This window comes from Zosterops lateralis (assembly GCF_965231275.1).
Source record: "Zosterops lateralis genome assembly, chromosome: Z".
In the NCBI taxonomy this organism is placed as follows: Eukaryota; Metazoa; Chordata; class Aves; order Passeriformes; family Zosteropidae; genus Zosterops; species Zosterops lateralis.
This window is the reverse complement of record NC_139800.1, coordinates 20,540,850-20,566,049: the sequence shown is the minus strand read 5'-3', so window position 1 is coordinate 20,566,049 and position 25,200 is coordinate 20,540,850. Positions and strand designations below refer to the sequence as shown.

The 25,200-nt window shown below is 56.3% G+C and overlaps 2 protein-coding genes across 5 annotated transcripts; both read left to right on the top strand.

Annotated features, from left to right (window-relative positions):
* Nucleotides 1–1,153: 1,153 nt before the first annotated feature.
* Nucleotides 1,154–14,681, top strand: TPM2 (tropomyosin 2). 4 transcript variants are annotated; one of them, XM_083883318.1, is made up of 9 exons: nt 1,154–1,359; nt 2,217–2,342; nt 8,494–8,627; nt 9,636–9,753; nt 9,875–9,945; nt 10,693–10,768; nt 10,900–10,962; nt 11,275–11,344; nt 14,381–14,681. In XM_083883318.1, the coding sequence occupies exons 1-9, from the start codon at nt 1,246–1,248 to the stop codon at nt 14,461–14,463; spliced, it is 855 nt and encodes a 284-aa protein (XP_083739444.1). In that variant the 5' UTR covers nt 1,154–1,245; the 3' UTR covers nt 14,464–14,681. The 4 variants fall into 4 exon arrangements, with proteins under 4 accessions (XP_083739444.1, XP_083739446.1, XP_083739443.1 ...); XM_083883320.1 differs by lacking the exon at nt 10,693–10,768 and adding an exon at nt 10,170–10,245; XM_083883317.1 differs by lacking the exon at nt 14,381–14,681 and adding an exon at nt 11,677–12,459.
* Nucleotides 14,682–19,962: 5,281 nt separating this feature from the next.
* On the top strand, nt 19,963–24,576 carry LOC310922457 (gamma-secretase subunit Aph-1b-like). The gene is made up of 7 exons (XM_083883031.1): nt 19,963–20,160; nt 20,993–21,163; nt 22,237–22,310; nt 22,482–22,604; nt 22,958–23,085; nt 23,313–23,436; nt 23,671–24,576. Exons 1-7 carry the CDS (start codon nt 20,048–20,050, stop codon nt 23,706–23,708), a joined length of 771 nt encoding a protein of 256 aa, XP_083739157.1. The 5' UTR covers nt 19,963–20,047; the 3' UTR covers nt 23,709–24,576.
* The last annotated feature ends 624 nt before the right edge of the window (nt 24,577–25,200 follow it).

The following is a 25,200-nucleotide window of genomic DNA, read 5'->3' as shown; positions in this document are numbered from 1 at the left end:
GGCAATGGGCTGAGGGAGCCTGTGCACCCCTCCTGTCCCCAGCCCATCCCAGCCTTCCACACGTGCCACACGGCCCCCATGGCCCCTTCACCATCCCTCTCCAGCCCCCCCGACCTACAGCCCACCCTGCAGCTGGGAATGTGCCAGAAGCATTTATGGTCGTTATTAAAGTACAGGTTATTTTTGGAGGAGCTGGGATTTGAAGGGTTTGCATTTTTTTGCCTGTGGAATACAGTTTATTTAGAGCAGAAAGATGAAGAGGGACAGCGAGCTGCCTGTATGCCCTGTGTCACTCTAAAATGCCACTCTAAGGGCTGTGCATGTGCCAGGTGTCCTTGTGGGTGCCTGGGACAGTGGCACCAAAGTGCAAGACAGAAGGAAGGTGGATGTCAAGAAGCCTGCATGGAGCTGTGGCCCTCCTGCCCCACCAACAGCTGGATGGGAAAGTCGGGGGCTCTATTCACTTCTCCCCTGGGGGATTTTTGTCATGTGGGCAATGCCAGCCAAACATGTCCCTCAGTGCAATCACAGCCTGTGTGTGTCCCCTACAGTTCAGTATCAGTCCACTGGTGTTCCCAAGTGCCATGCCAGCCCTTGAGGTGTCCCCAAGCCAGTGCCAGCAAGCAAGGTCCCTCAGGCCCCCGGGTGCTGTGACAGGGCATGTGCTGCAGGTAAGGCACTAGCATGGGGACAACTCTAGCTGGAGCCAGTGCCACCGGGATACCCGTACTAGGTGCCCCTTTTAGTTTAGGATGTCCCTTGCCTCATGCCATTGGGGTACTCCTAGCACAGCGCTACGGAGTGTCCCTTATCCAGTGTCACAGGGACAGCATCAACGTCAGAGCGTTGCCCCGGGGTGTCCATCACCCAGTGCCACTAGGGTACCCATAACACAGTCTCCCGGGGCTTGCCCAGTACCACCGGATTGTCCCTAGCGCAGTGACCCGGGGTGTGCCCCCCGTGTGTGCCGAGCGCCAGGGAAGCAACGATGCCTGCCGAGGGGGCCGCCCCCCCGTCCCGCTCGGTGCGAGGGCCGGTGGCGAGCCAGTCCCTAAAAGGTACTGGCGGGCGGCGGGGGAGGTACCGGAGCAGCCCCCGCCCGGCACGGCCCCTCCCCAGCTTTTAGGCAGCTCGGCGGGGCGGGGAAGGCAGTGCCGGTGCTCCCTCCGCTCCCGGTGCTCCCGCTGCTCCCGGTGCTCCGCGTCCTTCTGCCGCCCCGCGCCCCGTCGCTGACACCCCGCCACCATGGAGGCCATCAAGAAGAAGATGCAAATGCTGAAACTGGACAAGGAGAATGCCATCGACCGCGCTGAGCAAGCGGAGGCTGACAAGAAGCAGGCGGAGGACCGCTGCAAGCAGGTGGGTATCCCACGGGCTTCCCCGGCATTATCTGGGTACCCTCCACTCTAGAGGTGTCCAGCCCCAGGACCCGGTTCTACTGGGAGTCCAGCCTGGGGACCTTCCACCCTGAGGTTGTCCAGTCCTAGAAACCCCATCCCACTGAGTGCCCAGCCCTGGGGATTCCATCCCACTGATCGTTCCGCCTGGGGACACTGCACTCTCTAGGATCATGCAAATCCCCATACTGATCTCCCCACCTGGTTGTCCAGCCTGGAGTCCTCTGTCCTAAGCATGTCCTGGCCCAGGGACCTTGCCTCACTGGGTGTCCTGCTTATGGATGCCAGCTCTAAGGATTGAAGCCCTTGAGACCTTACCTCTCTGGGACATTGTCCCTAGTGACATCACCCCATGTGGATCTGTCCCCAGGAATCAACACTTCAGTCTCTTTTCCTTGACCTCTTACGCTGGTCCTCCCAAACATGTCTTACCTCAGTGGGACACTGGCGTTCCACCGCCCTATCCCAGGGAGAACCCTGGGGACTCCAGTTGCAACTACAAAGAGATGGGAACACACACCAGTGTGCCCAGAGCTGTATCCCCAAGTCAGAGACTTTCCAGTCCCCTGTACAGGGAGGGAGACCACCACCCCCTTACCTCCACCGGGCTCAGGGATGATGGAGGTCCCAGGGGCTGCTCTACACCAAGAGCTCCCCAAGGACCCGTAGACCCACAGTTGTTAGAGGACATATCCATGTTTTCCTGCTGTTTCCTCCACAAGCTGGGTGTCCCCAGGAGGAGAATGGGAGGACAGGTCCCCTTCCAGCCTTGCAGACACCGCCATCTCCCCTGACCCCCACACTTTGTCCTTTCCCCAGCTGGAGGAGGAGCAGCAGGGCCTGCAGAAGAAGCTGAAGGGCACTGAGGATGAGGTGGAGAAGTACTCCGAGTCTGTCAAGGAGGCCCAGGAGAAGCTGGAGCAGGCAGAGAAGAAAGCTACAGATGTAAGTAGGCATGCCAGCAGCTCCTCCCCTGCACAGGCTCTGGACCTCAGGGGGGGTTAAAGGAAGAGGGGGCCCTTATATGGAAAGCGTTCCAAAGGAAGACTGTCAGGATCCCATTCCTTCGATGTTGACGCTGAACTGGGCTGATGGGTCCTGTGTGGGGTGCGGGGAACAGGCCAGCTGTGGGGGGTAAGCTGGTTGCTGGTCCTGTCTTGAGCTTTGTGGGGAGCCTACAGCCTGGCTCCCCAAAGCTAATGAGGACAAGTGCCCCAAGCCGTGTCACAAGTCCCCAGGCATGCATCTCCTCAGTACTTGTAGGAAAAACTGTGGTGCCTGCTAAACTGTGGCACAATAGAGAAACAGAAAAATCTCTTGCTGTGGTTAGCTGCTGAGTGCTGGCTGCAAGGAAGAATGAATGCTTGCGGTATGTGGAAGAGGATTTGGGGTTCAGTGTGCTACTTCGTACCCTGAGAAGGGCAAGGCCAGGAAGAGTTTTATTTAGTGCCATGACTGATGTTTCTCCTGGGAAATAGATCCCTCTGGGGAGATGTTAGGAAGGTGTTGAAATTGGCTTGTGCTTGGCCAGGATGAAGGGTGGAACAGCTGTGTGCGGCCACGGGGCCGCTTGGGAATGGGGTATAACGACCTGTGGTGCCACACAGGGTATTTGACACCCTATAAATAAATCTTCCTTTTGATAGCCAGCCCCTCTTTGATGAAAACCAACCCTGGAAATTGGAGGAGAAGCTAAAGGAGAGCCGTCTGGAGCACAGCCAGCAGGGCATGGCCAGGCTTTTCAGGATTGAGAACAAAAAATTCAATCCCAGCTGGTTTAGGGAGCTAAATGGGGGAGACGCAACAAATCCCTGAGGCCGCCGCCAAGGACAGGAGTGAGCGGACAAGGACGATCAATGGCAACACCAGTCCTGTGGCAGCCCAGGATCTCTGGGCAGCAGCCAGGGGTCTCCTCAGACCTCTTTGCTGATCTTACAAATTATTCTCCTTTAAAACATTGAGAATCCCCTAGAAGGGCAGATTTGACCTGGCATGGGGCAGGTATGTCACGCTGGGCAAGGTGGCTGCTATATGCAGTGAGGTTCACAATGATCTAATTGATTCTGTGCTGGTACGGGACAGGGCAAACTCTGTGGCTGAGAGTGGATGTGCCATTCCTAATGCAGGGCTCAGAGGAAGGGGCAAACTGTGGTACTGGGCAGTTGTCAGCTGTGCGCTGTGGAGTGCTTTGCTGCTGGCAGTGGGCTGTGCAATGCCATCCTGGGGAGTGAGAGTGTTTCCCTGCTCTTGGTCCACAGCAGCTTGGCAAATCTGTAGGTTTCAGCATGGAGAGTCCCATACCAGAAGATACAGCGGATAGAAGCTGCCAGGGAAGGGCTGGAGTAGGAGCCATGGTGAAGGAGCAGTGTCAGGCTGGAGGTTGGCTGCACCAGGGCTAGGGCTCCATCACCAGCACAGCTCTCCCAGGTCCATGCCAAAGCCTGGACAGGCTGCACCATGTGTGGGGCTCTTGGAGTCACCCCTCCACGACAGGGATCTGGACATGCTACAGCTCTAAGTGCCAGGGCTGGTGTCATTTCCCCCCTGGTGAGAGGTACAGCACTGCTCCTGCTTCCAGCAGAAGAAGAGTTGGGAGGACCCCCAGAGCACCCCCAGAGCACACCCACCCCAGGCACCCCCGTGGCCTCCCTGGCTGCCAGGAGAGTGGGTGCCTGTGAGCACAGAGTGTCCTAATTTCTCAGATGGCTCAGGCTCATACCACCAATCCAGGCACCTCCTGCTCTTGGCAAAAATGTCAATACCTTAAAAGAAAAACACCCACCTCCGTATGGCCCTGCCCTGCTGCTGGCACTGGATGGTAGGGCACAAAGGCCATGGGGACTGCACTAAAAAGTGCAAATACTTTGCCCCAGGCACTTGGAGAAGTGTCAGATTTTGCACAGAGCAGGGAATGCCTGATTCTTGATCAGCAACTCCACAGAGCTCCCTAGCAGCCCATTGTGGTCCTAGAACCTCTCGTCCCCAGGAGGGACAGCTCATGGTGCCCAGGTCAGGATGGGCAAGGGCTGCAGGAAACGGTGTGGCTGGGATAGCAGGCTTAGGCCAGAACAGCCCCCTCCATTGCCCCACATCCCCACCACTGGCCTATCCCCATCCACCCTGAAGGGGCCTTAGGGAAACTCTGCTGTTTCCAGGCCATGATCCCAAAAGCTTCGCCCGTGTTCCCACCCCAGCTGCTTTCCCAAGCCAAGACTTTGCTCTTATTTGGCGATTCCCTTAGCTAGTGGGTGGGAACTGGACTCTGCTGGGAAGTGACTGCATCTCGGGGTGGGGCCACAGCAGGAGGCACCTAGCTTGGCTACTGTGGGATCAGAGTGGCTGCCCCCGACCCTGTCCCCCTCCTGCCTGCAGCTGGCTCATCCCTGCCCTACTGCTGGCAGGAACCCTTGTTTCTGCTCTGGGCCCCCATGTTCTGGCTTGTGCATTACTGACATCCAGGCCTCAGACTGGGAAAGGGGCAGTACCACCTGGGCCCAAGGCCAAGCCCAAGCCTGTGTGCTCCCAGGGGACCCACAGTATCGCCTCTTCTGCTGCCTCTTGGCAAGGGGACATGGATCTGCAGGGTGCAGATAACACTGTGGCTGAGTCACCCCCTGGACCCCTGGCCCTGGAGCTGGAGCCAGCTGGTGAGGTCAGCCTGGGATCTGGCATTCCTGGAGACAGGTGTGAAGTGCAGCCAGGGAGCTGTCAGTACATCTTAAGGGAGGATTGAGTGCCACCAGCTCCAGCTTCTTCTGATAGATCAAGACATGTGCCCCAGCCAGGATGGAGAGCCAGGAGCTGAAGATTTGACCTCCCCCCTAGGGCACAGTCCCCAGGGCAGGAGGTGCCAGAGTCTCCATGGGCCCCATGATTCTCTGTGGGGCTGCAGGACCGGTCCTCACATTGGGGAGCAGATACCAAGGGACTGAACATGATGGATGCTGGGCACCTGGCTGCAGCCCAGGTACCCCCGGAGGTTGCCCAAGAGCAGACTCTGCTCATGCCTTTTACTGACTTCCCATAAGGAAAAAGACCACAACCCTCCTTGGCTCTGCAGCAATGGCTGGGGAGGGCAGCAACTGGAGAGTATGCATGGGTGCATTGCTCCTGTGGCCATGGGGGCTCACACAGGACAGGCTCCAGCACTCACAGACTCTGTGGACTGCTGGAAAAGAGTCTATTTTCCTGGGTTCCTCTCCATTGCTCTGGGGGATTTCAGTGAGACTGTGTACCCCTCCTGAGGGACAGCACGCATCCTAGGCAGGGAGAGAAGTGTGTGCCCTGCCTTGGAGCCACTGTGTGCCGTCTCTGGGTACCATGTACCCTTTCAGTGGGGACCATGCATTTGCCTGGGACCATGCGTGCCGACTTGGGGTGGGGGGACAGTGTGCCCTGCCCAGAAGCAACTGTGCATCTTGCCTTGGCGGGGATGTAGAGACAGTGACCAAAGCCTGGGGAGGACCATGCACCCTGCTCGGGGGCACCCTCTGTCCAGTTTGGATGAGGGGCACTGTGCATCCCTTCCGGCGTGGGAACTCTCTCCTGCCGTGGGTAAGCACCGAACGCCTAGCCCGGGGGACCGGCAGAGCAGGTCGGTGAGAGGCGGCAATAACAGGAGCGGCAGCAGCAGCAGCAGCAGCAGGAGCAGGAGGAGGAGGAGGAGGAGGAGCAGGAAGGGATGGAGGCAGGGCGGGCGGCGGGAGCGGCCGCTGCCTGAGCGCTTCCTGCCCGAGCCGGGCGGATCCCACAAAGGGCTCGGCGGTGTGGCCTCCCCGCCGTCAGCCCCCGCCATGGCCAGCGCCAGCTCCATCGAGGCCGTCAAGAAGAAGATCCAGAGCCTGCAGCAGGTGGCCGACGAGGCGGAGGAGCGCGCCGAGCACCTGCAGCGGGAGGCCGATGCCGAGCGGCAGGCCCGGGAGCGGGTAAGGGCCGCTGGGATGGGAAGAGGAGGGGGGGGGGCACCTCGGCAGCTCCTCGGGATGCCCCGCCGGCTCCGGCCCCTCTGCCGGCATCCCTTCCGGCGGGCCGGCCCCGGGCCCTCTGCGCCCCGATAGATGGGCTGGCTGCCTCCGGGGCGCAAGAGCGCTGGGAGGTTCCCGGGGAGCCGCGGAGAGCCGCCACCCAGCTGGCGAGAGCCTCGGGGCAAGGATCTCGAGAGAGTCTCTGCCTGCGGGCAGCCTCCGCCAGCCGCCCCCCTCCGTCGGTCTGGCGAGAGAAGATGCTGCGTGCAGCAGGGCTTCCCAGGGCTTCCCGGCTGGCCGGGCTCTGGGAGCGGGCAGCGGCCAGCCCTGCTTTGGAATCGGGTGTCTCCTGGGAAAGAATCCCTTCCTTCGGAGGCCGGCGTGCACAGCTCAGAATCCCACGCCCAGGCTCTTGTCTGGCTTCCAGCAGACTCTGCCGTTCGGGTCGCAGAGCTTTAGCTCTAGCCTGTCCCTTCGTGGGGATAAGCCACCCCTTCATACTGCCTCAGGCCAAAATTTCCATTTTGGCAGCGGGATGGCATGCCCAAGCTGCAGCTTTTTCCTGGTTTGTCTTTGTATTTGTTAAGCTTTCTGTTTTCTTCCTTTCTTTCTGTTTCCTATGCCCACTCATTCAACATTCTCACCATATCAGGAGCGGCAGAGCTGGGTGCGGTACCCGGGTTGTTGTCACTCGGGCTGTGTGTGGAGGAAATGGCCCCTTCCTGCAGCCTCAGATCGGGTTCCCTGGTCACTGGGAGCTGTCGGGAGAGCTCATGTTCCCAAGTATCCATCCGGGCAGTTCTGACCCACTTTGGGGGTGATTCCCTGGGAAAAAAGATCTTACCGACGCAGTGAGGCTGATGCTGCAGGCAGAGCATTGCTCTGTGGGCGCCACCACCAGTTCCCTATTGGGCAGTCTGGCAAGGGACAAGGTCTTGGAGTGTCTGTGGAAAGGGTGATAATGGGGCAGAGGTGGCTGTGGGGCTGGCAGCTGTGGGGCTGGCAGCCATCTCAAAGAGGTGCTGGCTGCACCTATTCCCTGCCAACTCCCCACAGGGGATTGCGGGTGCTCAGTGGGGCGATGCAGGGTGGCAGCCCCTTGCTGCTCCCATAGTCCCTGTGCTTGGCTAGTACTCCCTGGGCATTCCCAGTGCTGGAGCATGAGGGTACATGTGTCCAGGCACTGCAGCCAGCCAGTCCTGCTGCAGCCTGTGAATAAGCAGGAGCCACTGTCTCCTGGGTTGGTGCATGGAGCTACTCCCCACAGTGAGGTCTTATTGCCACCCATCCCTTGATATTCAGGGGTTTGTCTTCTTTGCACCCCCCTAGTGGGAAGCGGGGCTGAGAGCTGCTGAGGCAGCATTTCCTGACTGTAGTGATGGAGCAGGAGGCCTTTACCAAATGGAAAGAGTGCAAGGCCAGGCGTCAACAGGCTGGCAGAGGGCCAGGGCCACTGCTCCTGGCCAGCCCCGGCTCCCAGCCCTGTGCGTGGGGAGCCTGGGAAAGGGAGGGCTCTGGTCCTGCCAGCCTCATCTTGGCCAGATGCCAGCCTGCCAAGGGCGACTCGCTCCACTGCCCCCAGCACTGTGCTGTACATCAGCTGGGGGGGCTCCGTGCTTGGCTTCAGGCTGCCCTGTTGCACAGAGCCCTGGGGGTTCCTGCAGGAGAAGTTCCCGGCTCACTCCACCGCCTCTGTAAACAGGAAATCCACAAGCAGCTCCGATCTCCTTTTTGGGAGTGAAGCCACACAGGGCATTCCTCCCCCTTTACTCACTGCTCTGCAAACCCCAAATACCATCCCTGTGACGGCACGGCTGCTATGGCCACTCTGCCCCAGCAAACGTGCCCTGTCCCCCTCCCGGGTGGGAGCTGGAGGAGTGAGGACATGGTGCTGCACATGCCAAGCTGGTGCTGCAAGGCTGGGAGAAGCCAGCATCAAACAGTCACTAGGGATGGAGATAACCCTATAGATAGGCAAGGGAATGCATGGTCAGGCATGCCATTCCAGTGAGTATGGGCTTGTTGCACAGTGCCAAGGGGCATTCTGGATGGTAAATAGGAGTAATCATTGAAGATGCTTTTTCAATATATGTACTTGACACGGGGTGACTGAGGGATTTCTGTTCCCCCAGGCTGAGGCTGAAGTGGCTTCCCTCAACCGCCGTATCCAGCTGGTAGAGGAGGAGCTGGACCGTGCCCAAGAGCGTCTGGCCACTGCCCTGCAGAAGCTGGAGGAAGCTGAGAAGGCAGCTGATGAGAGCGAGAGGTGGGATGGAAAAGGACAGTGGGAGTAGTATCAGGTCACCATTGACTACAGATGTCTCCTTGGTTTTGCAGTGGGGTCCCTCTGAGGTGACCTTGTTGGGGTTTCTGTTGGTTTTCCTGCAGACTTCAAAGGGAGAGAGAAAGTCAAAATGCAAATAAGTCCCCCAGATACAGACACCTTTATGCAGAGTACACATAAAATCCTGAAATTTTTTGTCTGGTATTTATAAAAGCACCAGACTGTAAACAAAACCAGAGGAAGATATGAGCAGCTTTCTATGCTCAAAGACACAATAACAGCCAAGAGGGAACCTCTGTGCTGGTAGCTAATCTGTCCTCAGATTTGAGGACAAGACAGCCTCATTCAAAAAGAGTTCTATGTTGCCCCATCTTCATGGTAAGGAGGTTTCCCAGACTGTAGCTGTGCAGGCAAGGGTACTCAGGCTGTATGGGAGTGCCCAGACACGTCAAAGCGTTCCTGGCAGTTACAAGAGTTCTTCCCTCCATTGGCAAAGATCAGTATGAACAACAGCATCTGTGCGAGAGGAGAAGAGTCTGCAGGAATCTCTTCTGTGGGGGTTTGGTAATCCCCTGTTTGTGAGCATCACCCTGAATGAGAAAGGCTTTGCCACAGGATGTTTTCTAGTATTTCCTAAGGGCTTCCAGCCTGTCAGGCTGTTTTTGTGGAGCCTGTGGCTGACTCATCGTGGGCAGCGCACCTTTTCTGCCCCAGCCATGAGTTTAGGACCTGCCTGCTTGAGGGGCACCATAGCCATACCTCACTCTGGAAACATAGCCCTCGGGCCAGCTCCACTGTAATTCTGTACAGGAGCATTTTTGGGGTACTGGTGGTGTGATCCTATGTGCCATCCTCTCCGAGCAATGTCCCATGTCTCTGAATCTAGAGGGTGGTGTAGTTAGGGTACAGGATGTGCAGATGGGCAGGCAGGATGTGCAGATGACACCTTGACCCACAGCAGTAACATCTCCTGGCATGATCTTTCCTCAGAGGCATGAAGGTCATCGAAAACAGGGCCATGAAAGATGAAGAGAAGATGGAACTCCAGGAAATGCAGCTGAAGGAGGCGAAGCACATAGCAGAGGAGGCTGACCGCAAATATGAGGAGGTGTGTACCCCATTCCCCAGTCCTGACACCCTGGCAGCACCCAGAGCCATCTCCTCATAGCCCTGTGTCCCCTGCTTGGGCAAACACAGGCCTAACATGGGTCACTTGCTGCCATGAACAGGTTGCCCGCAAGCTGGTTGTCCTTGAGGGAGAGCTGGAGCGCTCAGAGGAGAGGGCAGAGGTAGCGGAGAGGTGAGTGGGCTTCGTGGTGGGCAGCGTGCAGGGGTCCCACACAGTCCTTGTCCCAAATCCCTGGCAGACATGGGGATGAGGATGTCCCTGGAAGCAGCAGAATCTGTCATTGGGTGGTCTTCGGGATTGCAGGCTGGGGGCAGGGGTGTGCCAACCCACCAGCATCATATTCTTGACCCTGTTCTCTGCTGTCCCCCTCTCGGGGTGCCCCTCTTCCACCCCAGCCGAGTGAGACAGTTGGAAGAAGAGCTGCGGACCATGGACCAGTCTCTCAAATCCCTCATTGCCTCAGAGGAAGAGGTACTGGGGCAGGGGTGCGGGGCGATGTGCAGCAGCCCCCTCTCTCTGTCGCTGTCTCTCGAACCATGCGAGCCACCTCTCTCCTTTCTGCACCACTGCCTCCACCACCAACGTCCTCTCGCCTCCCTCTCCAGTAGACTGCAGGCTGGGCATGCTCCTTCATCCCTCCATCCCTGCTTCCCCTTGGTGGGACCAGCGAGAGCTTGGCTGGTGGTGATGCACGAGATATCTGTGCAAGGAAGCACAAGGAACGGATGAACAGATGCATCCTGGCAGCTCCTGCTCACAGTGGCTCTGCTCCTGGTCCACCTGCACTGAATTTTCTCCTCTCTCAACTTGTTTTCTCTCTTTCTTTCCTGCTTCCCTGTGCCTGTTCTTTCTGCTCCTGCCTCTCTCCTGCCCTCTGGTCCCACTCCTCCCCTCCTGCCGGCCCTGCTTGGGATGTAGTAAATGTGGTGACCTAGAGGAGGAGCTGAAAATTGTCACCAACAACTTGAAGTCCCTGGAGGCCCAGGCTGACAAGGTAGGACCTAGTGAGGCTGCTGGGGTTGGGAAGAGTGCGTGGGGTCTGGGAATGCTGCAGTCTCTTGCTGGGGTGAAGGACAGCTGGAGGTATGCCTTGGGACTCACAGGTGCCTGTCTCTGTCTATGCAGTATTCCACCAAGGAGGATAAATACGAGGAGGAAATCAAGCTTCTAGGGGAAAAGCTGAAGGAGGTAAGGGGGTGTAGGGCTGCCACTGAATCAGTGCAGGCCTGAGCTTGCCATCCTTAATGGGTTTTGACCCAAATATGCTTATGTCCTCTCACAGTTTCCTAAATTGCAGCCCTGCATCATAGCAGGTACCCGGGGATGACCTTCATTAGTCTGTTTTGATTTAGGGTGTGAGGCTCCATGGAGCCCCAGTCACTTCTTGTCCCTTGGCTTTCCCACAGGAGTGCTTCTGGAGTAGGGTACCAATCTGCAAATGGGGCAGATTTGGAGTGCAGTATCCTGCAGCTCACTCTTTCCCTACTGTGCTTCCCACAGGCTGAGACCCGGGCGGAGTTTGCAGAGAGGTCTGTGGCGAAGCTGGAGAAAACCATTGATGACCTAGAAGGTAAAATGTCCCCACCAGCCCTGTGTCCCTCTTTCCTGGGGCAGCACTGGACACACCATGCCCCTGGTGGGGCTGGACAGTGCTTGGCCAGAGGGAGGGGATGGGCAGGGGTTCTGGGAGCAGAGAGTGGAGATGCTGTGGCATCTGGTATGGAAGCACTGAGCTCCTGGGGTCTGGGCCCTGCCTGTGGGTGGGGAGTAGGGTCACATCCATGCTGCCTGTGCCCGCACACCTCTGCTGCCCTCAGCCTGCTGTTCACAGCCTCTCTTTCTCTCCACCTTGTGTCCTCCACTCTATTCCACCATCTGCTCCCTGCCTGCCCCCACCTGCAGATGAAGTGTATGCGCAGAAGATGAAGTACAAAGCCATCAGCGAGGAGCTGGACAATGCACTTAACGACATCACCTCCCTCTGAGCCCCACACTGGGCACCAGCACTGCACCCGCTCCTTGCCTGTCTCTCCTCTCCCCAGCTCGGCTGTTTGCCTGCCTGACCATCCTGACCTCTCTCCCTACCCTCTCTGTCCTCCTCTGTCCTACCTAGCCTGTGCCTGTCCATCAGCTCCTTTGGGACAGGAGCTGACTTGGGGTGTTCCCGCTGTACCCCTCTTTGGGGAGACAAGATGTAGGTGCTTAGAGCTGTTTGTTCAGGGCAGGAGAGCAGCCCCACATACTGACTGGACAGTGTAGTTGTAGGCCTGTGCCACAGCATTGCCCTGGGGATGAGGACTGTGCCCAGAAGCCCTTTGTTCCAGCAGCTCCCTCCTTGGCTCCCCAGCAGCAGAAGCACTGGGGACCCTGCAGCTCCGGGGCTGGGGGCCATTCTGCCCCCCATATACTTCCAGCAAAGTCCCCCGGTGCTGTTTGCTGGCCCCAGCATGGGGATGACCTGCACTGGGGAAGCGGCACCTCCACTGCCAAAGCTCAGGCCTGGGGGATAGAGGGTTGGATCCAACTGTGCAGACACCTTGTTCCCTGGCAGGCAGATGACCCCCACTCCTCCCTCACCCTTCTGTCCTTTGCACATTGCTCTTCAGTTTGCATCTCATGACTTTTCTTTTGTGTTCTGTCCCTCTGGGTTAATGAGTTGATATCAATAAAAATTTAACATTGGTTTCTCCTTTGTTTTCTTCATGCCACTCTATCCCTCATCTCCTGCCTGTCTCATGTGGGTACTATCAGCAGTGTGGTAGGAAGTGGTTGCAGGCAGCTCACAGTCACAGGGCCCCCGGGCTGACCATGGCTGAGACCCAAGAGGCTCCCATGCTGCCAGGCTGAGCAGGACAGGGCCATTGTGCTGACCCCAGCCACCCTCTGACTCTTGTACACAGCTTTCCTCATCTCATGCCATCTTCTCCATGAGTCTTTTGGTGTGAAATGTCAGGGTTAAACTGGTCCTGTCCATTCCCTGTCTCCACTCCCAGACATTGCCTACAAACAGCAATCTCAGCCCTGTCATAGCTCCTGCATCACCTTCCCTTGGTGAAGAGGCTGGCACTACCTACCCTTCAGCAGTGATCTCTTGTGATCCCTAAATTGGTCCTGATCTACCTCTTCCTTCCTCACCACCCTACCATGTCCCAGAACCCAGTTTACAAATTGATGGAACTACAGCCTTGTTCCTGCACCAAGACTGGCTGCCTCCTGCCAGTCCAGCTGTATCCCACCACTGGCTGGGTAGCTTGTGGTGTTTCCAGCAAAGGCTTTCAGAAATGCTGTCTCTTTTCACTAACTCACTTTTTTCTCTCTCTTTCCTGTGCTGCGTTGATGTCTCCATTTTCTCTAGAGCGCTCTCAGCGGGAGGCCGAGAAAAACCGTGTTCTCACTAACGAGCTGCGAGTCATCCTTACTGAACTTAACAACTGAGCTACCCAGAGCTCCTGGCCCCGGCCCAGCCTCTCTGCCCCATTTTGGCCAGGCTGGCTCTGGGCTGGGAGCCCCTCTGCACTGGGGTGAGGCAGGGTGTGAAGTCTTGCCTTATCCTCATAGGGATAACTACCCTGCTTGGGCAGGACAGAGAGCCCCTCTGGAGCTGATCAGGTTTTTTGTGGGAGAGCTATGAAGGGTTTTGTGATGTCCTGGGATGCCCACATAGTGATAGCTGTTCTCTGGCATCATCCTGGCTCTGCTGGGGAGAGATGTGGTGGTTTGTATTGCTGCCTTCCTCCCTTTGTCCCAGGAGTCACTGGGCAGCCTCACTTCCTCCTCACCCTGGTCACCCCAAACTGTGCAGGGAGGATCCCCTTAGAAAGAGGTCCTTGGAAGGTGCTGGGAAAGCTGGGAAAAAGGAGATGGGGATCCAGCAGCACCCGCTGCCCCAAACTTGGCACAGGGAAGAGGCTAGCAGGGCACACTGGGGCTGGGTGGACAGCAGTCTTGTTCCATCCCCATCTGGGTGAAGCAGGATGCCATTTGGAAATGAACACTGGAGGGAGACTGCCTTGGCAGCAGGCTGCCTGGCAGAGCTTATCCTTGTAGCCTTGTTAGCTCTATTCCTTATCTCTCTGTTATCCTCTGCCCACTCTCCTGGGCTGTTTATGAGCTGTTTTCTCACTCTTTTTCTTCACGGAGCTCTGCTGGGTCATGCAGCAGACATTAGTTCTCTGCTTCTGCAGGCCAAGGGTTTGTGCACGTGCCCACAGCTGGCCAGTGGTGATGCCCCAGTATCTGGCCAAATAATGGCACTCGCCAGTGGCACTGCTGCACAGTGCTCAGCCACAGGCAACAGGGCACCCTGGGAAGATGGAAATGCTGAAGAGTGGTAACTGCCTGCCCCAGTGACCAGCCTGACTGGCCTGGCTTCCCTGGCAGATCCCACAGTGGCTGGACTCATCCCAGCCAGAAATGGGGCTACTTGTGTGGACTTGCTCTGCAGGGGATGCCCCATTTGACTGGAGGCCATTGCTGTACTGAAATGTCCATCTGTGTGTGTGTGTGTGTGTGTGTGTCTGTGCTTGGTGTGGTGTGTGTGGGTCCTGCTGCACCTGGGTACATTTGGGTGTCTGTGTGTGTGGCTGGGTGTCCCTTGTATTCACAGAGAGCCTGGCCAGTGCCAAAGAGGAGAACGTGGGGATACACCAGGTCCTGGACCAGACCTTACTGGAGCTGAACAACCTCTGAGCTGTCCTTGCAAGCCCCTATTCCTTTTCCCTACCCAACACATGCACCCCACTGGCATGCTCAGGATGTTGTCATCAGCTGAACTGCATCTTGGCCAAATCCACACCTCCATTGAGAAGGGAAGCTCAGAAGCCTTGCACTGTTGCTCAAGGGGATCTTGTTTGTGCACAGCCTAACTGGCTCTGTCCTGTCTTTATGTTCAAATATTAAAGCAGTTTGACAAAATAGATGGCTGTGTTTGGTTCTTTGGGTGGGTACAGGCATTAGGAGAGGAGATGTGGGTCTCCTTCCCCAGCTCATGCATGGAAGGTCTTCAGGACCTCTGTGGCTCTGGCGGGCTCGGAACAATAACCACATGGTTTGGACTGTGTTCCCTCATCTCCGTCACTTTCCTGGAACACAGAGGAAACCTCCAGGTCTCAAGCTCAGCATCCTCTTCAAGTACACAGTGATAAACCATGTGACTGATGTGTCCCCTTCCATAGTCTGCAGGCTACTGGCTTGACAGCTGGGGAAGCTACAAGGTCCTTGACGTCTCCATGGAGGGTTCATGTTTATGACAATGAGGAAACACACAAGCACATGATCATGCATGCACACATTATTAGTTGTCAGGGTCTTCTCCAGGTATGGGATTAACTGCTCACCCTTTGTACTAGTTGCAATTTCTCTCGCCAGTGACTGAATGCCTGAGGGACAGCTGTACAGGCTAGCAAATATTAATGCAGCAGACAGTGTTCAGGAAGTTTCTCCCAGCTTGTTGTATTTTCTTCAACACAAATTGAAGAGCAGCCGGATGTCTCTCATTGCTGTTACCAAAATGGGCTGAATTTCCTGGGGATGCCCAAAGCCATTATCTAGTCCTTCCCTTTGCTTCAGGCTCCTCCATGATGTGGACTGAGCCCGGCTGCCCCACACTACCCAGCGGATATCCTTCTTAAAGCACATCCACATACTGCCAGGAAACACAATTCATGCTGACCCCTTGTCGAGCCAGACCCAGCAAGAGATTGACAGGGATAGCTTTTGTTATCTGCTTTCCTTTATTTGCTGCGGTCAGGAAAGGAGGGTGTTGACATTGCATCTCTTTCCTGCCCAGGTGTTGCTGGGCCCCTGCCCTCTCTGTGGCTCAGCAATTCTGTTTTTTTGTTCTAAGGCCTTCTACAGCAGAGAAAAAAGCTCCCCATGCATGGGGTTCAGTTCATCTTCAGTTCATTCTTCCAAGGTTGCAGTCTGCTGTGAGCTGCAGCCTCCCACCCTGGGCCTGGAGGAGCTGGAGGGGAGGACAGTACATGGTGTCTTGGACTGCTGAGCTGTCCCTGCACAAGGGCTGGAGCTCCTCCTTGGGCCTGCCTTCCTCTTCTGCAGTGCCTCAGCTGAGCCATTCTGTTGTTTAGTCAAAGCACCTTCCAGGCAGTGGGTTGTCTGCCTTTGAAAAGAACCAGCATGTAAAAGCACCTCTTCTCTGGAAGCCTGCACCTTGCACTGCAAACAGGCCTGCCCTGTGCCCCCGTCAGGGTGTGTCCCAGTGCCCAGCCTCTGGGTGCCCTTCGCCTTCCTGCTGGTACAAAGAACCCTTTCACACCCACTGTTTTTTCCCCATTAGCTGCTGCTGCCTCCTGGTTTGGACCAGTCCACTTCACTTAACTGTTTACACCTCCTGCAAGAAACTTTTTATTCCTTTGAACTGCCTGTGATTTGGCAGTGAGATCCTAACTGCTGTTCCCAGATGATGCTCAGCCTGACAAAGACATGATCTATGTCATGGTTCAGCAAAGCTTTGCATTTCCTCCATTCTTCCACCCATCTCCTTCCCCCTGTGGCCCCACAGATAAACAGGTAGGCCAGGGAAATTTCATGGAGTGTGGGGCACTGTGGAACTGCTGGCACGGGAGAATGTCTCCCCACAGGTGTGACAGACCCATGCTGGGGACTGAAGTGCCTGTGCCCTCCTCTCTTCCTCTCTCTCCACCTCTCCCATGGAATTTCAACCTTTGGATTTATTTATTTTGGCCTGGCAGACTGAAGATCTCCTCAGAGAGCTTTCAGCCCTGCTGTTGGTTGCCACCCCATTGATATACCAGCACATTAACTTTTACGATCCTCTCACCTCTTGCTCTCTGCTCCAGTTTTCTCATCTCTCCAGTGCCTCATTTCATCTCTGAATCCTTCCCGTTCAATGCCCTTGAACTACATGGTGGAGTGGGAGGACCACACCAAGAGCATCTGAGGTATTTTGATGAGACATGTCAAGCTGTGCAGAGCCAGGCACAGACTACTGTCACCCCTCAGTCTCACTCTGCATCTACAGTTTGAGACATTGGGGCGAGGGTCATAAAAACTGTGTGGCCAAGTTGTGAGGGTTTTGCAAGGCTCTGGGGGATTTCAAAATAGGTCAGGCCCCCTAAAGCCAAGTGCCACACAAATTTCCCAGCCCCCAAACCAATATTACTGACTTGTCAATGCCAGCAGAGGACAAGGCAGCTGGATGGAAGCATGGATAGCCATGGATAGTATGGATAGCCTCCATAGCATGGATAGCCAGGACCATGTGGTGCCATCTCAATTTTGTATGAGCATTCCCCATATGCAGTGCTTGGGGCTGTGCTGACTGTGAGAGTGGAGTGTGCAGTACAGGAGGACATGTGGTTCCTGCTCCATTTGCTCAGGGGATCTGGGACCAGCACTGGAGCGTGGCTGCTGCAAGACAGGTCTACAACAGGATAACAGGCAGGAAGGGACTCTTGTGGACAATTCATTGCATCAGTTTAGAGGTTGCTGGTCACGAGGTTGATTTATTGCCTTTCAGAGCAAAAGAAAATAAATAAAAGGCACTCGTTATCAGGGTTCTGTTATGTGATGCCTTTCTTGCAGGATGTCTTCCCTATGTTGATGTTTATAATTTTTGGGGATTGGGCTAGGATCATAATTTTGGTGAACTTCATAGAATTGCCTTAGGAGATGATAAAATCACTGATCTTGATTCTGTCACACTGATCCATGCTTCAAGTGCTGGGTAGTCCTGCTTTAGAATCACAGAATAGCTTTAGAGATCACAGAAGGTATCACTAAAGATCACTGCCACAATGAGGAGGGGCACTCTCAACTACATCATGTTACTCACAGCTCCATCTGGTCTTAGCTTGAATATTTCCATTGGTGATGGATGCGGTGATCACAAAGATCTGAGATCATTGCGGGCACTTCTTCTGGCCATTGTCCCTCCTCCTTGCTGCTGGAGCTCTCCTGCTCCCTGCAGCTCCCTTCACCTGTCCCACCCACCAGCCCAGTGACCAGGACCAGAGCTGCTACAGCACCTCAAAACAGCCACTGCTGCTGCACTGCAGAAAGGAGTGTGGTTTCCATGGTGCTCCTCCTTCCCTCTATCACCTGCAGCAGCCAAGTCATCCCATGATGCAGATATTCCTCACACTCTTCTATCTGTTCGTCCGTGTCCATATTGGCCTGGTCATGATGCTGCAGCCTGGGCTGGCAAGTTAGCAGAGCCAGGAAGAACACAAGTCTTGGAGTCACGGCCTGGTGGATGGAAAGGGTGGGTCTGGGTGGGAGGGACGGACACCTTGGGAGACACCCAGGATGTCCCCCTCAAAGCCTCTCTGGGCACCTGCCACCACTGAGAGGTCTAAGCTCCTCTTCCTTCAGACCCAAGTACAGTTCTGTGCCCTGTCCTGCCCTGAGGTGCTTGTGTTTCTTCTCATTAGAAACTGTAGTGATGTATCTGAATAACTTAGGCTATTCTGTGTACTAGCCAAAATGTTAGTAGATAACAAGCCACCTGCAGCCTTGTTTTTAAAGCTCTCAGGAATTCATCAAGGCCACTGAGACAACAACAGGGCTAAAAATAATAATGAGGAGCCTAAAAAGCTGTCTACAAAAAATGCAAAACCTAGATTGAGGACACACAGCATGATGATGGATGCTTAACCAATTAGGTGTCCTGAAGGATGTGTGCCTGCCTCGCAAACAAGTGGCTTAGCCAATCGAGAGACACCAGTTAGTGTGGACAGTAGTGCTAGAATCTATACCTGGAGTTTAATGTAAACAATAAATTGGCTTCTGCTGAAATCACATTGATTCTGTTATTCAGTTGCCCATTTTCCCCTGCAAGAAACCCCCTGGCATTGCCTCCATCCCTATCCAGCCCAGCATTCTTCTGCATGCACACTCACTGGTCACTGGAATCCACATGTGGTGGGGCTGGGGCAGCCTGGTGATGTCCCTGGTGACATCTCCTGTTATGACCCATCCTCCCTGATGTTGCAGTCACCAGAGCTGCATCTCCCAGTTGGAAATCCCCAGCCTTCATCTCCACCCCTCATGGGTCCTCACCCCGGAGCAAGCTCCCAGAAGCAATCTTGGCCAGCGGGCAGAACCCCCAGAGCTGTAACTAAAGTAACACATGGATTGTAAGCAGATGTCCCTGGCTTACAGAGTGAGATGTGACTTTCTCTGGGCCAGGTGTGCTGACTCTGGGCTGTTTTTTACAAAGTCATCAAATCTTAGGCAGGGACAAAACTATTCCCCCCTCTCTCCCTTGTGCTGGAGCATGACTTGCCCTTGTAAACCCTGGTAACCAAGTCAAACATCCGTGTCCCTGGAACAAGCGGAAAAGATCCTGTGATTCCTGCTGCCAGCTACCAACTCGCTGGCTGTGAGAGCAAGCCCATGAGCTGGTGAGGATATGCCAGGACCCACATCTCACTGCTCCCCTGGGATTTCCCTGGTTCAGGAGTGCCCTCTATACTCCACACTGGAGTGCTCTGTTGTGAATTGGGCCTCTTAGAAATAGGGCCTGTTTTCCATGACTTAACAAAACTCAGACCCCTCAAAAGCCTTCTCTGACCTTGCTGCATGTGCCAAGACTGGCATGGGTGTGGTGCTTCTGCCGGTTCAGCAGGTGCCGAACTCTACATCCAGTGCTCCTGTCCAAAGTCTTCAGGAGGCAGAGAGTGTGTGTGTTGGGGTGCAGGGGCCTGTAAGTGGGAAGTGCCCTGGAGTGCCAGTCTCATTGACTTGGACTGGAAGTGCCAAGTGGAGGAAACACAGAACCACTACGGGTGGGACAGCCTGCACACCGTGTCCAGCCCCTGCTCCTCACAGGGCCCCACTCACGAGGCGGCCGTGGGGATGAGGCCAAACTCGCTGGGCGTAGGCTGCGTCCCCACAGGATCACGGGATATGCCAAGCTGGGAGGGACCCACAGGGATCATCGGGTCCAGCTCCTGCTCCTGCTCCTGCTCCTGCACAGGACCCGCACGGGTCACACCCTGTGCCGGACAGCGATCACCAAAAGCTACTTGAACTCTGCTCGGCTAGCGCCGCGACCCCTTTCCTGGGGAGCCTCCAGGGCCCCGCACGCTCCGCCCGGGCCTTTCCCGACATCCAACACCTCCCGTGACTGACGGGGCTGGTCCCGCCCCGGGACGCGGCTTCCGGCGGCGGCGGCGCGCGCACGTGTGACGTCATCGGCCCCGGAAGGGCGGCGGAGGGGGAAGGGGCCGCGGGGCCCGTCCGGTCCGAGCTCCGGGTCCGACCCCGGTCCCGTGTCCCCGTTCCCGCCGAAATGACGCTCGCCGTCTTCTTCGGGTGCACCTTCATCGCCTTCGGGCCCGCCTTCGGCCTCTTCATCTTCACCATCGCCCGCGACCCGCTCCGCATCATCATCCTCATCGCCGGGTCAGTGCGCGGTGCCCGGTGCTGCCGCGGTGCGGGACCGGCAGCGGCTCCGGGAGCGGCGCGGGCGTGGCGGGTACTGCCAGCAGAGCCGTCGTGATGAGGGCACTGATTCCGCTGCTGGCGCTGGTGCCGGCCGGGGTGTGATGGGGTGCCGGTCCCCGTGCCTCAGTACGATCACTGCAGTCCGGACAGGAGTGCTGGTACCAGTGACGGTGCTGGTACAGCATGGGCGTGACACTGAGGAGGGCTGGTGCTAGTATGGGTGTGACAGGGTGGTGGTGGCATCAGGGGTGTGATAGGCATGTGACTGGTAGGGCTGAGGCACCATCGTGGCTGCAACAGGCACATCAGTACTCGTACTAGTGCTGTGGTGGGCTCGCTGGAGTCACCAGTACTCGTGCTGGTGCTAGTGAATGACAGGAGCACCAATATTGTTTCTCTTACTGTCACAACACATCATAGGCAAGAACTCATACAGAACCAGTAGAGGGTTAGTAATGGTACTGGTGCATGTGTGCAGCTGGGAAACCGCTATGAGACCAGAAGGATGTGGTACTGGAACTGATACTGGCATGGATATGAGCCTGGTACAGGTGCTGGTACTGCTGTGGCCACAACAGGGGCACTGGTGCCAGTTCTGGTGACCAGCAGGGAGTGCAGGCACAGCACAGGAGTGAGACCCATACAGACACCACCTGCCCAGCACTGGTACCAGAATGGCACTGGTTCTGGTTGGAGAGTGGGCAAGGCTGAGGCACAGCTGCCAGTGCCAGTGCCAGCATGGCAGGGGCTCTGGCACAGCACCGATGCCAACAAGCTCTGTCTCTTGCAGGGCTTTCTTCTGGCTGGTGTCACTGCTGCTCTCGTCCCTCATCTGGTTTATCGCAGTGAAAGCCAGCGACCCCCAGGATGAGCGGCTGCAGAAGGGGCTCCTGATTTTTGGGGTGATGTTCTCTGTGCTGCTGCAGGAGGCTTTCCGCTTCCTTTACTACAAGCTCCTCAGGTAACAGCATCTCCTCCACTGTGGCAGTGTTGCTGGACAGTCGTCCTAGCTGTGGTGGTGCCAGATTTTGCCTGTGAGCTCCTGGACTGGGGGGAGTGTCAAGCATGACAGGGAGCTGCCTCAGTGCTTACTGTGAGCACATGGGTGGGCACCTGTTTTGGTGTGTTGATCTGAGTGGGTCTCAGGTGGTGGGGCAGAGCAGCCCTAAGATCTGGAGGATCTGGTACCCTGACCAGCCCAGGCCACAACCTCACAGCAGCCTGGGCAGCTCCCAGCCTTCCTGATACCATTGTCTTGGAGCACAGGGATTTCTCTGCCAGGAGAGCACCCTGTCCTGTGGATGGATGGCTGGGGCTGGGCAGGCAGGCACATAGGTGTGTCCTTTATATTCGCTGGTCTTCCTGGATGGAAGCTGGGAGGGAGCCGTGTCAGCAGGCTCGTGCTGCTCCCTGCGGCAGGGCAATGCCAGAGGCGGGCAGGCAGAGGGTAGCAGAGCTCCACGGAGCAGCCTCTGACATAAAACCACTGCGTTTCCTTGGCCTTGTGGATCTCTGGTCCCAAGCACTGATTTCCTCCCTGGGCTGCGGAGCTGCCTGGCATTCTCCTCACCTGTCACACCTTTAGTTGGCACAAATTATGAAGCCTCTCCTCTCCCAGTTGCTCTCCCCATAGAATTTTTCTAACTCTTCGAGCTCTTCCTGCACCTCCTGCATTGTTACTCAACATCTTCTTTAAGTGCAGAGATCAGGTACAGCCTCCCACGCCTGCAGTGGGGCTGCTTTCCATGTGGGGGTGCTGCTTGCCTTACACCCAACATCCCGCTCACATTAGCCCTGCTCTGCCGGGCTGGCTGGCACCCACATTCCTCTGTGGAAAATCTTTCTATGTGGTCTCACGTGATTTTCACATGCCTGGTTTGTCTGGTGGTACAGTCACACGGACAATCTCCATGGTGGGTGTTGCTCAAGGAGAGGGAGGTTGCCAGGAAGATGGCATGGTGCAGAGTGAATACTGCACCATGCCTCGGGAGGTGGCTTGGCTGTGCTGGGCTCCATTGTGCTCTCACCCCACAGGAAGGCCATCGAGGGGCTCGTGGCACTCAGTGAGGACGGCTGCTCCCCCATTTCCATTCAGCAAATGGCATATGGTGAGTGCTGTGCAGAGCAGAGCACCCTGACTGTGGGGCAGGGGATGAGGCTGGGCAGGGCTGAGCATGGTACTGGGAGCAAAGTGAGATTTCTTATGCCAAAGCTCACTCAGGGGTGCATGGGGTGACCCTTGGGAGGTTCAGAGCTTAACAGTATCCCTGTCCTGGCAGTGGCTGGTGTGGGCTTTGGTCTCATGAGCGGCGCCTTCTCCATGATCAATCTCCTGGCAGACGCGTTAGGGCCTGGCACTGTAGGCATCCATGGGGATTCACAGCTGTATTTCCTGACCTCAGGTGAGTAACTGGCACCCTTTGCTCACATCTCTGTTCCAGCACAGAGGCAGCAGATGAGGTGTTAGAGTTTTCCTCTTACATTGTCTTGTCCATGCTGCACCCTACCCACCTGAGCCCCTTATAGTCCCCTGTCATATATCTCTGTGACAAACCCTTCTTGCTGTTCCCTGTGACCCTCCCTGCTCTTCTTTCCATGTCTGCCACACTCAGAGTCTCACCCAGTACCTCCCAGTCCAGCCAAGCTGTTTCTTTACCCTCCCTTTACTGACTCATCTCCATCCCTTCCCCAAGCCTGCAGGCCAGGTCAGGTAGGTCAAGTGATTCCCTGGTGACACTTCTGCTTCTCTCTGCAGCTTTTATGACCATGGTGCTGATTTTCCTTCACACCTTCTGGGGGATCCTCTTCTTTCATGGCTGCGAGCACCGGCGCTGGTGGGAAATCGCAGCAGTCGTTATCATGCATCTCACTGTTTCAGGGTTGGTGAGTAACTGGGAGTAGGGCTCTGTGCTGGGACCTATATTCAGAGTACTGGTCCCTGTGCTGGGAGGAAGTAGCCTTTGGCACTAGCAAAGGAGCTGGCCCTTCACAAACCAAATCCTGGGGTTGGTGCCTCCTGTCCCACTCCATTCGCTGAGGTGATGACACTGCCATGTGTCCTGTCCCTGTCCTCTCCTGCCTGCTCACCCTTCTCATGCCTCTCTCCACAGTCATTTTGCAACCCCCTGTATGTGGGCAGCCTGGTGCCCTCCTACCTGCTGATGGCTGCTGCTGCTGCCTGGGCTTACCTACTCTCGGGGGGATCTGCGCAGAACCTGCGGCGCTTCCTGCTCTGTAAGTGCTGCTCCAGAAAGGGGGCAGGGGACACTTTGGGTCTCATGGGGTGCCAGGACTGGGGCTGGGATGATGAGAGGTTGTCCCAATGGCTCAAACAAGGGCATCATCCCCTTGTCTCCCAGACCAGAAGATTGGGTGGGTTTTGAGGCCGTGGCCACGTTGTTGCCTCTCCTGGGAGAAGTGGGGTGGATTTTGGAGAAAACTCACTGTTTCTCCTCTTGGTTCCTGCAGGTTTACGGAGCGAAGCCAGCCCCCAGCCAGGATCCTGAGGCCCTGCAGGATGTTCTGGTCCCCAGCCACCCCTCCCCTCCCCTCCTCTCCTGTCGGCAGGATTGGCCATCACCTTCTTTGCAATATCTTTTCTCCTGGACTGGGGGACCCCAGCCAGCCCTCGTGGGGCAGGCACTGGGGTCCAGCTGTGGCAGCCAGCCGACCAGTGTGGCTGAGACTGGCTCACTCCAACACCCCTTTGGCAGTCCCCCTAAAACACCTCAGTTTTGGGGGACCTGACTTTGCTGGCCCTGCTGTGAGCTCAGCCCCAGTTAGCCTGCCTGTGACTGCCGGAGGCTTGAGCCCAAAGAAACCCATCGCTTCTCCCCCCGCTGCCACAGATGTGCTGCCCCCTATGCCAGGGCAGGGAGTCCACATTGCCTCCTCGCTGCAGGGTGGAGGAAGGGGCTTTGCAAAGTGCTGCCAGTGCCCTGGGTCATGGCTGACTGCTGTAGTGCTCCTTTCTCCACCTCTATGCCCAGTCCTGCTTCCCCAGGAGCCACAGCCCTGGCAGGGCTAAGCTGGCATCCTGGTGCAGCAGGATGGTGCTGGGGCACCCATGGATACTGACAGCATGCAAGATGGGAGGAGGAGAGGGAAAAAGACAGTATGCAAAGGACCCAGTGTGTACGGAGGGTGGTGGAGGGTTTGGGAGGAGATGCAATGCCACAGCTGTTGCCGGCACAGATTTGGGAGGGGGTTCAAGGGACCATTCCAATGGATCATTGCCCTCTCCTGTTCTTGGGGATTTTAGGCGGGTACCAGCCCTGGTTCTGTGCCACAGGGCTGGGAGGGAGAAACTGCCATCGGGCTGAAAAGGCAGTTTTATCCAGAGTGGGCTTTTATACCAATAAAATTAAGTACCACAGACAAGTAGGGTTGTGTGTGACCAGCAGTGCTGCCCCTGTGGGGAGGTTACAAGCAGTGGTAACGATGGCTTGTGCTCGTGTGACTGGAGGGGAGTGGTCTGGTGGTTGCAGACTCCATTTGCCTGCAGACGTTGTTCCTGCTCTGTCCACCCTAACAGTGGCTGAGCTCTAATTTTACGGCTTTGGGGTGGAGGCTGCTGGGGACTGGAGATCGGCAGGTTCCTCTCCTCTCCCAGACAGGGCCAGTTTCTCCTGGTTTTGCCATGGTCGTAAAGCTCCCTAGGACTTAGCTCCAGCTCCACAGGAGCCACAATGAAAGGTGGGAGGTAGCCACGGATCTAGGGTTGTTCTGGCTAAAACAGCTATGATAAAGCCAAAGGTGAGCTCTGCCACCTTCAGCTCTGCCTTTTTTCAGCCTTACCAAGCCACAGCTATGTTTTTCCAATGCTTTGCACAAATAAGAGGAGGAAGAAGTCCCAGAGTGACGGAGGGCAGGGCTAGGCTGTAGAAGCCTTGTGCTGCTTACTCTGGAGCTCTGCCTGGTGCACAGAGGCTGATGCTGTCTTTGCTGGTTGGGAAGGGGTCCCTGGCTACCCCTCTCCACCGTGGTTCCAGCTGCACC

Bases quoted from the DNA above. Each gene is read 5' to 3' on its own strand.
- TPM2 (XM_083883318.1), top strand. From the start codon at position 1,246: ATGGAGGCCATCAAGAAGAAGATGCAAATGCTGAAACTGGACAAGGAG. The intron at 1,360-2,216 runs GTGGGTATCCCA...TCCTTTCCCCAG, and splicing joins CGGAGGACCGCTGCAAGCAG to CTGGAGGAGGAGCAGCAGGG. The intron at 10,769-10,899 runs GTAGGACCTAGT...CTGTCTATGCAG, and splicing joins TGGAGGCCCAGGCTGACAAG to TATTCCACCAAGGAGGATAA.
- LOC310922457 (XM_083883031.1), top strand. From the start codon at position 20,048: ATGACGCTCGCCGTCTTCTTCGGGTGCACCTTCATCGCCTTCGGGCCC. The intron at 20,161-20,992 runs GTCAGTGCGCGG...TGTCTCTTGCAG, and splicing joins ATCATCATCCTCATCGCCGG to GGCTTTCTTCTGGCTGGTGT. The intron at 23,437-23,670 runs GTAAGTGCTGCT...TGGTTCCTGCAG, and splicing joins CCTGCGGCGCTTCCTGCTCT to GTTTACGGAGCGAAGCCAGC.